General features: G+C 44.3%; 1 protein-coding gene and 1 long non-coding RNA gene across 3 annotated transcripts in view; one reads left to right on the top strand and one right to left on the bottom strand.

The window, feature by feature from the left end:
* The window catches only part of tfap2d (transcription factor AP-2 delta (activating enhancer binding protein 2 delta)), a 15,356-nt gene extending 7,712 nt beyond the window's left edge, over nucleotides 1–7,644 (top strand). For both annotated transcript variants that reach the window (XM_064340886.1, XM_064340885.1), the window contains exons 5-8: nucleotides 1,641–1,759; nucleotides 3,160–3,301; nucleotides 4,616–4,729; nucleotides 6,027–7,644. In XM_064340886.1, coding sequence (XP_064196956.1) covers nucleotides 1,641–1,759; nucleotides 3,160–3,301; nucleotides 4,616–4,729; nucleotides 6,027–6,246 — 595 coding nt within the window. In that variant the 3' untranslated portion in view covers nucleotides 6,247–7,644. The remainder of the gene's footprint in view (nucleotides 1–1,640; nucleotides 1,760–3,159; nucleotides 3,302–4,615; nucleotides 4,730–6,026) is intronic.
* Nucleotides 1–9,759, bottom strand: part of LOC135257776 (uncharacterized) — a 25,026-nt gene extending 15,267 nt beyond the window's left edge. Inside the window, exon 1 of the long non-coding RNA XR_010330742.1 lies at nucleotides 9,460–9,759. This is a non-coding gene — a long non-coding RNA (uncharacterized LOC135257776). The remainder of the gene's footprint in view (nucleotides 1–9,459) is intronic.
* Nucleotides 9,760–14,076: the final 4,317 nt, after the last annotated feature.

Here is a 14,076-nt window from a genome sequence, read left to right as displayed (position 1 = left end):
GCGGGTTCTACGTATGTCCCGCATTCAAACCAAACGCTGCCGATATGGCGGGTTTTCTGTATGTCCTGCATTCAAACCAAACGCTGCTGATATGGCGGGTTTTCCCTATGTCCCACATTCAAACCAAACGCTGCCGATATGGCGGGTTTTCCGTATGTCCCACATTCAAACCAAACGCTGCTGATATGGCGGGTTTTCCTATGTCCCACATTCAAACCAAACGCTGCTGATATGGCGGGTTTTACGTATGTCCCGCATTCAAACCAAACGCTGCCGATATGGCGGGTTTTCCGTATGTCCCACATTCAAACCAAACGCTGCCGATATGGCGGGTTTTCCGTATGTCCCACATTCAAACCAAACGCTGCTGATATGGCGGGTTTTCCCTATGTCCCACATTCAAACCAAACGCTGCTGATATGGCGGGTTCTACGTATGTCCCGCATTCAAACCAAACGCTGCCGATATGGCGGGTTTTCTGTATGTCCCGCATTCAAACCAAACGCTGCCGATATGGCGGGCTTTCCGTATGTCCCACATTCAAACCAAACGCTGCCGATATGGCGGGTTTTCCGTATGTCCCGCATTCAAACCAAACGCTGCCGATATGGCGGGTTTTCCGTATGTCCCACATTCAAACCAAACGCTGCCGATATGGCGGGTTTTCCGTATGTCCCACATTCAAACCAAACGCTGCTGATATGGCGGGTTTTCCCTATGTCCCACATTCAAACCAAACGCTGCTGATATGGCGGGTTCTACGTATGTCCCGCATTCAAACCAAACGCTGCCGATATGGCGGGTTTTCTGTATGTCCCGCATTCAAACCAAACGCTGCCGATATGGCGGGCTTTCTGTATGTCCCGCATTCAAACCAAACGCTGCCGATATGGCGGGTTTTCTGTATGTCCCGCATTCAAACCAAACGCTGCTGATATGGCGGGTTTTATGTATGTCCCGCATTCAAACCAAACGCTGCTGATATGGCGGGTTTTCTGTATGTCCCGCATTCAAACCAAACGCTGCTGATATGGCGGGTTCTCCGTATGTCACGCATTCAAACCAAATGCAGAAGTCCTGAATAATAAAGCCAAAGCCTTTACCTGATGGCTTGTTTCAAAATGCACTTCTGTTCCATGCCAGTTTTGTAATTGTGGGTTTGAATAGCGGAGTTAAGCATGGAAGAGCCAGACCAGCCGTATGACTGGAGGTCCGAATCCTAGTCTAGACTGAGGGAGAAATTCTAGGCAAAGGGAGGAAGAGCATGACACAGGAGGCCAAGCGGAGGAGCCGGGGCCAGCCTGCTGAACGACAGAATGAGCCGCAGCAGAAACAGAAAGACAGAATTTAAGAGAAGGACAGACAGATGGCTATTTGGGCTACTGAGCTAAAGGCAGCTATAGCACTGTGCTACCACTGCTAGAACTAAAACTGCTGCTACTACTGCAGTTATTACTAAAACAGCGACTACTGCTACTAGAGCAACTCCTACTATTACTGCTACCTCTGTGGCTACGACTGCTAACAATAATTACTATACTACTGCATGCTCATAGTTCATTCTAATAAAAAGATTGACTCCAAGGACAACCACCCACCCCACCCCAAATTTCATTTTCTCCACTATTTTGTGCCGACAGAGCAAAATCCAAAAATGGCGGCCGGTGCTTACGGGAGAAACTGGACAGGCTGGGGCTGAATCTGCCAGCCGGAAGGAGAAAAGCCGCCAACGTCACCCTGCTCACCTCCCTGGTGGAAGGTAAACCGACAGACCGCCAGCTGCTCCATTAAAGCTTTCATTAACGCTTTTATTAAAGCACTACATCTGAGGGCAATCAGACAAAGGGCCAGCACACTCTCATTCATTTTTACGAAAACAACTCGGCAAGAATTTATTTTCTTTATCAGTCCTGTTTTCTTTTTCCTAAATTCAGCGGCCATCATATTTGCTCTAGCATGCAAGAACAAATAAATTTAGTGATCAGAATTCAAATTTCCTTTTTAATTTAGTAACCTGTACAAATGTTGAAGAGTTGAGGACAAAGATCTGTAATGTTTAGACTGAATGGCTCACATCCAGCCAAGTGTAAATTTCATTGCTGTTTACACTGATTGTCTGCTGCAGATTCAAGCTCTGATTTAATCTGAATGCAATGTGTTTACCCCACTTTCACTTATGACTGTCCTTTTACAAAGTATTCTTGGTTTCATGGTCCCTCAAATATTTAAGATACTGCTTGAAGAAATTAAGCATATTACTTTCTCACAGCAAGATAAGGATTCAATGCACATTGTCGTGGGACTGACTGTGGACTTAACATTGCTTAGTCAATGACAATATTTAAACAGCAATAAGACAAAAAAAAGTCAAGGCTAATTAATACTGTTTAGACGTTAAAGTGAAAATTACAGGCGACTCCTTAAAATTTTCTCATTAGACTATAAAGAAGTTATATCTTCCATTTTCAGTGAGGTTCCCTTTTAATACGGCTGGGCAGCGCTGATTACAGACACAGACTCAGGGTTTCCTTTTAATACGGCCTGGCAGCTCTGATTACAGACACAGACTCAGGGTTTCCCTTTTAATACGGCCGGGCAGCTCTGATTACAGACACAGACTCAGGGTTTCCTTTTAATACGGCCTGGCAGCGCTGATTACAGACACAGACTCAGGGTTTCCCTTTTATTAAGGCAGCTCTGATTACAGACACAGACTTAGGGTTTCCCTTTTATTAAGGCAGCTCTGATTACAGACACAGACTTAGGGTTTCCCTTTTATTAAGGCAGCTCTGATTACAGACACAGACTTAGGGTTTCCCTTTTATTAAGGCAGCTCTGATTACAGACACAGACTCAGGGTTTCCCTTTTAATACGGCCTGGCAGCTCTGATTACAGACAGACTTTCCCTTGTAATGCGGCCTGGCAGCGCTGACAGACACAGACTCAGACTTCCCCCTCGGTTTACAGGGGTAATTTATCATAACAGGGTCCCGAATTGATTGTGTAGAGAAATGTTCTTGTGATTGAACAGCACTTTCTCATCCAGGGTATTTTGCGTTTAGACTGAACTGGCCCTTCCCGGTCCCTCATGCATGCACACGCACACGTTCATTCCCTCATCCCTTTCTTTCTTTTGTTTGTTTGGTTGGTGGTCTCAGGTGAGGCTCTCCACCTGGCCCGGGATTTCGGCTACACTTGCGAGACGGAGTTCCCCACCAAAGCCGTGGGGGAGCACCTGGCCCGGCAGCACGCCGAGCCCAAGGAGCAGGCGGCACGAAAGAAGATGGTGTTAGCCACCAAGTGAGCCGCTGCCGATTTACCCGCTCACCTGCTTATAATTCACCCGCTTATTATTTACCCGCTTACCTGCTTATAATTTACCCGCTTGCCTGCTTATAATTTACCTGCTTACCTGCTTATAATTTACCTGCTTATAATTTACCTGCTTATAATTCACCCGCTCACCTGCTTATAATTCACCCGCTTATTATTTACCCGCTTACCTGCTTATAATTTACCCGCTTACCTGCTTATAATTCACCTGCTTACCTGCTTATTATTTACCTGCTTACCTGCTTATAATTCACCCGCTTACCTGCTTATAATTTACCCGCTTACCTGCTTATAATTTACCCGCTTGCCTGCTTATAATTTACCTGCTTACCTGCTTATAATTTACCTGCTTATAATTCACCCGCTTACCTGCTTATAATTTACCCGCTTACCTGCTTATAATTTACCCGCTTGCCTGCTTATAATTTACCTGCTTACCTGCTTATAATTTACCTGCTTATAATTTACCTGCTTATAATTTACCTGCTTACCTGCTTATAATTTACCTGCTTATAATTTACCCGCTTACCTGCTTATTATTTACCTGCTTACCTGCTTATAATTCACCCGCTTACCTGCTTATTATTTACCTGCTTATAATTCACCCGCTTACCTGCTTATAATTTAACCGCTAGCCTGCTTATAATTTATCTGCTTACCCGCTTACCTGCTTATAATTTACCCGCTTGCCTGCTTATAATTCACCCGCTTACCTGCTTATAATTTAACCGCTAGCCTGCTTATAATTTATCTGCTTACCCGCTTACCTGCTTATAATTTACCCGCTTGCCTGCTTATAATTCACCCGCTTACCTGCTTATAATTCACCCGCTTACCTGCTTATAATTTACCCGCTTACCTGCTTATAATTTACCTGCTTACCTGCTTATAATTTACCTGCTTACCTGCTTATAATTTACCTGCTTATAATTCACCCGCTTACCTGCTTATAATTTACCTGCTTACCTGCTTATTATTTACCTGCTTACCTGCTTACCCGCTCCTAATATACCCACTTACACAAGGACTGCACAGCCTTTACCAAAACACTGCTAACTCCAGTCAAACAGAATTGTGCATGTTCCATATTTGTATATTTTTCATTGACTGAATAAATTATTTCTCTGAAAAAAAGGATTTAAAATCATTTTTGCGCATTTTCATTCATTTATATTTGTGCGGTCTCAATATGTTCCACAGAAGGTGCTTTGAAACAGGAGGTTACACAAAGATGAAAGATGTCATAGTGCAAAATCCTCAATGTCCTTTTCCAAATTTCAGACAAATCTGCAAAGAATTTCAAGACTTACTCAGCCAAGACAGGTCGCCTCTCGGGTCTTCGAGACCGACGCCGATACTTGACCTCGACATCCAGAGACATCTAACCCACTTCAGGTGAGAAGCTGTTAACTTAGTGACTGCTTGTGATGTAAAGAACACAACCCCAGGACCTGCTCAAGACTGGCTACTCACTGAATCTTGGACTGAGTAACGTTGATTCTTCAGTGTAATTTGGTAAATGGTAAATGGTAATTTCCAAACAAGGCAAGTTTTCTTAGTTGACTTTCTTCACAAATACAGTTTAAGGAATTAATGACTGATTTCAGAACATAATGTCACTGAGCAAAAAACAAAAACTAGTATTTGTATGTAATTAATTGTGAGCTAAATTTATGGACGATTGTGGGTTGAATTCAGGCCATTCTGCTGGCTGAGAAAGGGCAGAGCCTCCCACCCGCCGCAGTGACTGCACCCAACCCTCACCCTACTCTGATCATGCGCCATCATTTAAAAAAATGTACCATTACAGTAGAATTAGTTTAATGATAGCATTTTAAGTTGGCAGTGCCAGCTGTCGGCTTCATTAAGATGCCAGCCGTGCCTTTCCTTTGGTGCCGCCATGTATCTGAGCTCCGTAACGGTAACATGGATGTTCTCCAAAATGTGAGTCGCTCTGGATCAGAAATTCAACCAGGTGCCAATAATGCAAAAAATAAAAAGAAAGAAAAAAGAGGGTTTGCTTTGATGCGTTGCTGGAAGGAAGACCAAAGTGTATTGTAGTTAGACTGCAGCTGGCCAGTCCAGAGTTTTACAAGCTCTCTGTAAAGTGCTCAGCCAATGGACAGAACTGCTGAAGTGAAGAGATTCAGTGAAGTGAAGCATTGGGAATTTGATGAAGTGAAGCATTGGGGGTTTAGAGAGGTGAGACTTTGGGGGTTTGGAGAGGTGGAGCTTTGGGGGTTTGGAGAGGTGGAGATTTGGAGGTTTGGAGAGGTGGAGATTTGGGGGTTTGGAGAGGTGGAGCTTTGGGGGTTTGGAGAGGTACAGCTTTTGGGCATTGGAGAGGTGGAGCTCTGGGGGTTTGGAGAGGTGAAGCTTTGGGGTTTGGGAAGTGAAGTGTTTGATGTGTACTGTGTATGAAGTATATTAGCAGGATATGTACTGTGTATGACGTATATTAGCTGGATATGTACTGTGTATGATGTAGATTAGCAGAATATGTACTGTGTATGATGTATATTAGTTAGCAGGATATGTACTGTGTATGATGTATATTAGTTAGCAGGATATGTACTGTGTATGATGTATATTAGTTAGCAGGATGTATACTGTGTATGATGTAGATTAGCAGGATGTATACTGTGTATGATGTACAGAATTGATAACACTATTTCCTCTCTTTCTCCTGCAGCCTAATAACTCACGGATTCGGCACCCCAGCCATCTGCGCGGCTCTGAGCACCTTTCAGACAGTTCTGAGCGAAATGCTGAACTACCTGGAGAAGCACACGACGGGAAAGAACACGGGAACGCCGGACTCCGCACAGCTGAACTCCGCCGCAGAGAAGACTGCCCTGCGGAAAACCGGAGAATCTCAGTCTAAAGACGGGAAGCTGGAGAAGATGGAATAACTACACCTTTCCGGGGAAAGCCGTTTGGGAATGGGGGGCCGCAGGTGTGGGGGGAGGGGGGGGATTTCATGCTGCTGAAAATGTATAGTTCTGGGAAACATGGACCAAACTCCTTTTTGGGCAGGGTCGGTTTTAGCAGGATGGGGGAAGAAGAAAGCCCAGGGTCCCCCAACTAGAACCCCCCCCCCCCCTTCAGCTATGAGCCCCCAAAACCCCCACACCTCCTCCTGTGTGTACGTGTGAGGAGAAGCACTGCAGCTGGGAGCTGAGCTGGGCTGTGCGTGTGGAGAGGTCACACAGGCACTCAGGCCCAAACACAATGCCATCCCTGCATTACCCTTCCCCTCCCAAAGGGGGCGCTGAAAATGAACATAGGCCTGGGAGGGGCTCCACTCCTCTGTTTACTCCTACGTGTTCTGAAAGAAAAATTCAGCTTTTCCTGTGCTCTGTTCTTTAAATGAAAGCAAACAGCTGTGCTCAGACCCAGGCATAAAAGCAACTGCAGTCATAATTATTCATTTGGAGTGTACTGCTTGGCAACAGGTTAGTCACTGCTTGGCTCAGAACAGGATGAGCAGTATTAGGTGGAATACTGGGTGAAAAAACTGTAATTAACTCTGAAGAATTTATTACTCATTTATTTTATCTAAGTTTTTTGGAAGGATATATTGTCAGAGCCTACTGCCCCCCCCCCTCCCCGACCCCACAACAGCCCCCCCAAACACACAGATAAGCTATGGAAGGCAGTGGAGAATCTCCCAGACCTACAACTCCATTTCCCACGTCCATCCCCCCACTTTGCCCCCATCGTTTTTGTGATGGGGGGGGAGGGGGGCGCCCCACTCTGAAACTTTGAACCCCCAAACCCTAAAACCGGCCCAGTTACTGGGGTATTTCACATCATGAGAGAGAGTCATACCTTGAGCAAACAACCTCCTACAGCCACCCGATTCATCTGACGTCTCAAACCACTGAGAGTGTCTCATATCACATGACTAATAAGCAGCAGGATTAAGGTTTAAAGGCTGTATGTAGGCTGTGGCTGAATGTACCGATCCAGACAGAAGCCGTGGATGTGCGGACATGGCATGACTCTACAGTCCGTCTGAGAAGTGCTCTGTGAAATACCCTGCAGAAGAACAGACACCTGTAAGCTTGTAAAGATGTCACTTTTTGCCATTCCCTACTGTACTTTGTGCATGTTAATCTTATTTGTACACTATTTATGAACAGATAATCAACTCAAGTTCTACAGCAGAACACTGTCACATGACCGTTCCAAAACATCTGTAAAAATATGTATAAATGACAACTTTTCTTGTAGGTTTAAAAGACAGTATATATGAATCTTCCTTACCTAAAGCAAATGCCACTCGTCAATAAAGCAAGTTGTTCTAAGTGTAATGTTCATTTATTTAAACATTTTCTGCAAAAGCCCTAAAGATTGTGTACAAACGTAAGTGATTAGTAACATAATTAAATAAATTATTCATTTAGTCCTTCAAATGGTTAGTGCTCAGCTGCTCGGAATACACAACATCTGGACTTTGTTGCAAGTTAATTCATTCATTATATTATCTGAACAGGCTACACACAGAGAATACACACAAATAGACTACACACTCAGAGCCTACGCACAAATAGACTACACATTGAGAGACTACACACTGAGACTACGCACTGAAAGACTACACACAGAGAGACTACGCACAAATAGACTACACATTGAGAGACTACACACTCAAAGACTACACACAGTCTACACACTGAGAGACTACACACTCAGAGCCTACACACAAATAGACTACACACTGAGAGACTACGCACTGAGAGACTACGCACTGAGAGACTACGCACTGAGAGACTACACACAAATAAACTACACATTGAGAGACTACACACTGGGAGACTACACACAGTCTACACACTGAGAGACTACACACTGAGAGCCTACGCACTGAGAGACTACACACTCAGAGCCTACAAACAAATAGACTACACACAGACTACACACTGAGAGACAATGCACAGATAGACAATGCACAGATAGAGTCCACTGGACACATGGAAACCAGGTAGCATCTTAAGACACAAAGTGGCATTGTAATAATATGTGCAAACATGCATCTTTTTATTTTTATTCAATAGCACGCTATGAAGAATTCCCGGTTGGACTTAATCCAGGGCTGATGTCCAGGTTCAATCTAACCTGCAAAGCCCTCCCTCCTTAATACGCTATGAAAATAACTCGGCACCAGTGACTCTTCTGCAGCTGCCCCGACAGTACTGCAAATTTAACAGCTCTAAGCGTGAGATGAATGAAAAATAAGTGCAAATGAAAAAGAAATCAGAACCGCAGCATTGAGTACGAGCCTCGGTTTCGGTAGGATTTCACCTGCATACCAAATCCATTTACATATGCACAAGCAAATGTTGCCACTGTGGCAGTGGCATAAGTTAACATCAAATATTTTGAGGGAAACAAATATAAATAAATATAGAACATGCTGAAATTATTCGCTAAAACTTCACGATAAACAGTTTTATAGGAACACAGAAAAACGTGAGAAATCACTTCACTGCAAACTAAAACAAATGGATCATAATTGTTTTCATCGAGCCTTTGATAAACATTAATGGAATTTATATTGTTATTTATCACCAATGCACCTGAGTAAATTATTTTCTAATGTACAAACTAAAAGTAATGGGATGAAAAACGTAATCAGCATCATTTCACGAAGCAGGATTACGGAGCTGGATATCCGGGCCGAGTGAAACCCGGAACAGGTTTTTTTAAACTTCTGTCCATGTTCTAGGTTTGGGAGGGTTGCGGGTTTTACTCAGTGCAGTTATCCAGCTTACTATCCTGCGCTTCGTGAAGCAGGGCCCAGGTCTATGTATCCTCAGCATTCGTGAATAATGAGCAACTAAGAGTGACGACGAGACCGCGAGTGTCTGCCGTAACCGACATTATCGTCTGTATGTTCATCGTCTGAATCATGTCAATGCATTTGCAAACATTTCATAGAATTTCCTAACATATAATTCATGTTCACAACTTTCGGCACTGTGTGTTTGGGTTAGAAAGTTGCAAAGATCTAAACATTTGCTACAACAACGTCATATTCTTTTGTTGGTATTTATAGGTCATCGCAACTCCTTTTGCATTAATACGCTGGTGCCAGATAATGTAAAATAATTTGTATTTACCGGTCAGAGCAGGTCTGCATTCACTTCCGTCGCTTCGCTTCCGGGTACACTGGACGGATCAGGGAAGCGCGCGCGCTCAGTCTGTCGCGTTTATATAGACTAGGAACGAGGCGCGATGTGCGCACTGGCATTGTCATTGGTTGCGCGATTATTAGTATTATATTTAATTTCATTTTGTTTCAGTTAACAAGGGTACGGTTAGTTATGAATGAGGCTTATCAAGAGGTCTTAAATCCTTTGTGAGAAATAAAGATTGAATGGGGGAAGTTATATCGCATTTCCAGTGGCGCTGCCCTTCCATTTAAGATACAGGTAGCCCATAACAGCGACTGATCATTCATAATTCAAACTCATACTTCTGTGTACTAAACTAAATTAACATTTTGACTCTCTCACGCCTTGGAATTTATGTAATTATACCATATTAACAATGTAATTTCGTTCGTTCTGTCATCTCCTGTATAAATCAACTCTCCTGTTCTACAACAGATTCTGCTGCTCTGAAGAAGCCAGACCCATGCATTACAAATGGAACCAAAGCGCCATCTTGTGGCAACCAAGCAATATGCACTCAATAACGCAGAAGGACTTTAGTACAGGTATCCCATAAAATACTCCATCCATCTATTCATAATAAATCACACTGTCATTTATTGCAGATTAATGATTTGCTTTTTAACAAAAACATAAAGCCTGTTCGTAATGTGTTTTCTGCTGTTGATGTGCTGCTGGTTGGTATTTTCTTTTAAAGCAGTCGACAGAATGCAAATAACTCCTGTTCCTAGCAGCCACCCATTATACTGCCTCATATGGATGGAAAGATCCATTCCTCAAAGTTGTGTGTGTGTGTGTTAAGAAGGTGGATTCACCATGACAGTGAACATACCAGGTAAAATTCAAAGCTAGTCCAGATGATACCATAACAACAGAAAACGCAGACAGCAAACACAACGCAGACAGGGGACACACAACACAGACAGGGGACACGCAACACAGACAGGAGACACGCAACACAGACAGGGGACACACAACACAGACAGGGGACACGCAACACAGACAGGGCATACACAACACAGACAGGAGACACGCAACACAGACAGGAGACACGCAACACAGACAGGAGACACGCAACACAGGCAGGGGACACGCAACACAGACAGGAGACACACAACACAGACAGGGCATACACAACACAGACAGGAGACACGCAACACAGACAGGGCATACACAACACAGACAGGAGACACGCAACACAGACAGGAGACACGCAACACAGACAGGAGACACACAACACAGACAGGGCATACACAACACAGACAGGAGACACGCAACAGGAGGAGGGCATACAACACAGACAGGAGACCAGCCACTCAGAGAGGCATACACAACACAGACAGGAGACACGCAACACAGAGAGGGCATACACAACACAGACAGGAGACACGCAACACAGAGAGGGCATACACAACACAGACAGGAGACACGCAACACAGACAGGGCATACACAACACAGACAGGAGACACGCAACACAGACAGGGCATACACAACACAGACAGGAGACATGCAACACAGACAGGGCATACACAACACAGACAGGAGACACGCAACACAGACAGGGGACACGCAACACAGACAAGGGGCACGCTCAGTGTGTTACAGCAGGAAACCTCGCTCTGAATCGATGAAAACAACATGGAGGAGAGAACAGGGATTTCAACATGGAGGAGAGAACAGGGATTTCAACATGGAGGAGAGAACAGGGATTTCTGGCTCAGGGCTTTAGCACTCGGAGAGACATCTGTCTGTGCCCGGAGCTCTGAGCTCTGAGAGACCGCGCCAGGGCCCCCACCACTCCACCCTGCCCCCCCACCATGCCACCCTACTCCCCCACCAATGAGTGGGGCCCAGACCCAGGAGCAGCAGCCTGCATCACAATTCCCCACCGACACCATCAAAGTTACCTCTACTTTACGGCCCTGTTACGGCTACTTTAGGGCCTTGTTACCACCAGGTTACGGCTACTTTACGGCTATGTTACAGCCACGTTACGGCTACTTTACAGCTATGTTACAGCCACATTACAGCTACTTTACAGCTATGTTACAGCCACATTACGGCTACTTTACAGCTATGTTACAGCCACGTTACGGCTACTTTACAGCTATGTTACAGCCACGTTACGGCTACTTTACAGCCACATTACGGCTACTTTACAGCTATGTTACAGCCACGTTACGGCTACTTTACAGCCACATTACGGCTACTTTACAGCTATGTTACAGCCACATTACGGCTACTTTAGGGCCCTGTTACAGCCACATTACGGCTACTTTAGGGCCCTGTTACAGCCACATTACGGCTACTTTACAGCTATGTTACAGCCACGTTACGGCTACTTTACAGCTATGTTACAGCCACATTATGGATAATTTACGGCACTGTTACAGCCAGATTACGGCTACTTTAGGGCCCTGTTACAGCCACGTTACGGCTACTTTACAGCTATGTTACAGCCACATTACGGCTACTTTACAGCTATGTTACAGCCACGTTACGGCTACTTTAGGGCCTTGTTGCATTGCAGGAGAACTTGAGGACTCATTAGGTGTAATTTCTGTGCTAGCAGGGAAAAGGTCAGTGCTAACTAAACCCCAAAAACCCCACATGTTTCAGCCAGCCATGGACTAGCTATGATGGCTGAGACTGATGGACCTCGAACAGGAAGTGAACAACACACTGCAGAAACCAGGTATGGGCCAGTAACCATAGTAATCAGACAGGTTTATAAGAAGCAATGCAGAGGGGGACATTTCAAAGCTGGTTATTGGAATCTCCAATATTTCCTTTAGCCATGGCCCGCAGTAAGGGCTTCATGTCAAACACAAGACAGGAAATAAGAAATATTTTCAGATTTACTCTCATGTGTCACAGCACTGGGTACTCTTCCTGTCTTAAACATGAACAACAACATTCCACTTTCCCCTCTGGCTCTCAGCAACAAGTGGTGCAAAGACTCTCACAGACCAAAGACCAGCTCTCACAGACCAAAGACCAACTCTCACAGACCAAACATGTTGTTGTGCTCAAAACTAAGGAAAAGCACATTGTGCTTAGATGGAGTGCCCCCCTGACCCCAGTCAGTCTGGAGTTAAAAATAAATGCAGAAACAGACCCAGCCTTCCGCCAAAGCTGTGGCCACAGCTGGGAAGAGCGAAAGAGGGAGTCTGACGGGGAAATCCCCTTCAATCCCATCCCATCCCATTCCATCCCATCCCATCCCATTCCATTCTTTTCTTTTAGTATTTGCACACAAAAAAAATCTCCAAATAACCAGGGTTACTCTTTTGAACTGAATTTATATTACAAACAAAAAAGCAAAAATTTTTGTAGTATTTTGAAAGTACTCAGCTCAGTACAGCAGCCTTCAGAAAGATAGGGAAGAAAAGAGAGGAGACAGACGGCACATTTGTGTGTGTGTGGGGGGGGGGGTGTCCCAGTTCTGTGAAGGCAGCAGGCCCTGAGGGGGGGGGGGGGCTTCCCCCTCGCACGGCTCTGCTACACTGCATTACTGACATACTGACGCCAAAGCAGGGCACAGCAGGCTGGCTGTGTCAGCCGTTGTTTTCAACAAGCTGTGATATATTATTGATATTTGATGAGAAAAAAAATTCTGAGAGCTTAAAATTGTTCTGGGTTTGTACTTTCCCCCTGCCGAAGGTCGAAGCATGCTGAAAATGCGAGCTCTAGTTACTGGTTCATCATGCACACGATGCCTATTGAACAATACGTTCTTCCAAGTAAATCTGCATTTGGTTTTAATTGCATTCTTGCACATGACAAAAATGCAGTCGGACAACGATAGTGCTTTTACTATTCACATAATTTGTTTAAGACTGGACCACCTTCTTTTGAATTTACAGCAATCTGATACACACAGACGCGCACACACAAACACACACCGTTCGTATGCTCTATTTTGCTTGTTTTCTAAATCCACAAAGTTCCTTAAGATGCTATTTTATAGAGTGCCACAGGGGGGCACTAAAGACAGACCAAAGAATTTCCAGTTTGACTGACTACACTTTGGTGCGTAAAGTATTTCCCTGTCAGTCCAAATTCCTCGGGATTACGTTTTCGGATATCTCTTATTTTTAATATTCTTAGCTTACAATCAAACATATTTCATCCTGTATAACTTTCATTAAAATTATTAGCCAAACTCTCGTCGCAGAGGCGAAGATACAGCTTTTCAGAAGGGGGCGCTCCAAACACGTCATAATAGAAATGCCAGTGCATCCTTTATGCTCACTGATTATTTGGAAATCTTCCTGCTCCAGGCACACCGGCCGTAATAAAATGCGAGCGGAATGTACAGTCCCGTCATTAATGAGGCCTACAGACATTGCACAAATACCAAATAATAAAGTTGGCCATTATCTATCAATGAATCAAGCTTAAATTTAATGAGTTTGGTATTTTTAGGTACACAGAACTACATGCACACAGCAGCATATCCAACTGTATGTAAAGGGCAAGTATATAAGTCAAATTTGCCTCAACCAATTAACAGGTCATATATGCACATTACCTTAACGCAGATCTACACCAGCGTAAGC

The sequence above is a fragment of the Anguilla rostrata genome, chromosome 6, assembly GCF_018555375.3.
Source record: "Anguilla rostrata isolate EN2019 chromosome 6, ASM1855537v3, whole genome shotgun sequence".
Classification (NCBI taxonomy): domain Eukaryota; kingdom Metazoa; phylum Chordata; class Actinopteri; order Anguilliformes; family Anguillidae; genus Anguilla; species Anguilla rostrata.
Note: the sequence above shows the minus strand (reverse complement) of the source record. Positions and strands in the feature narration are given on the sequence as shown.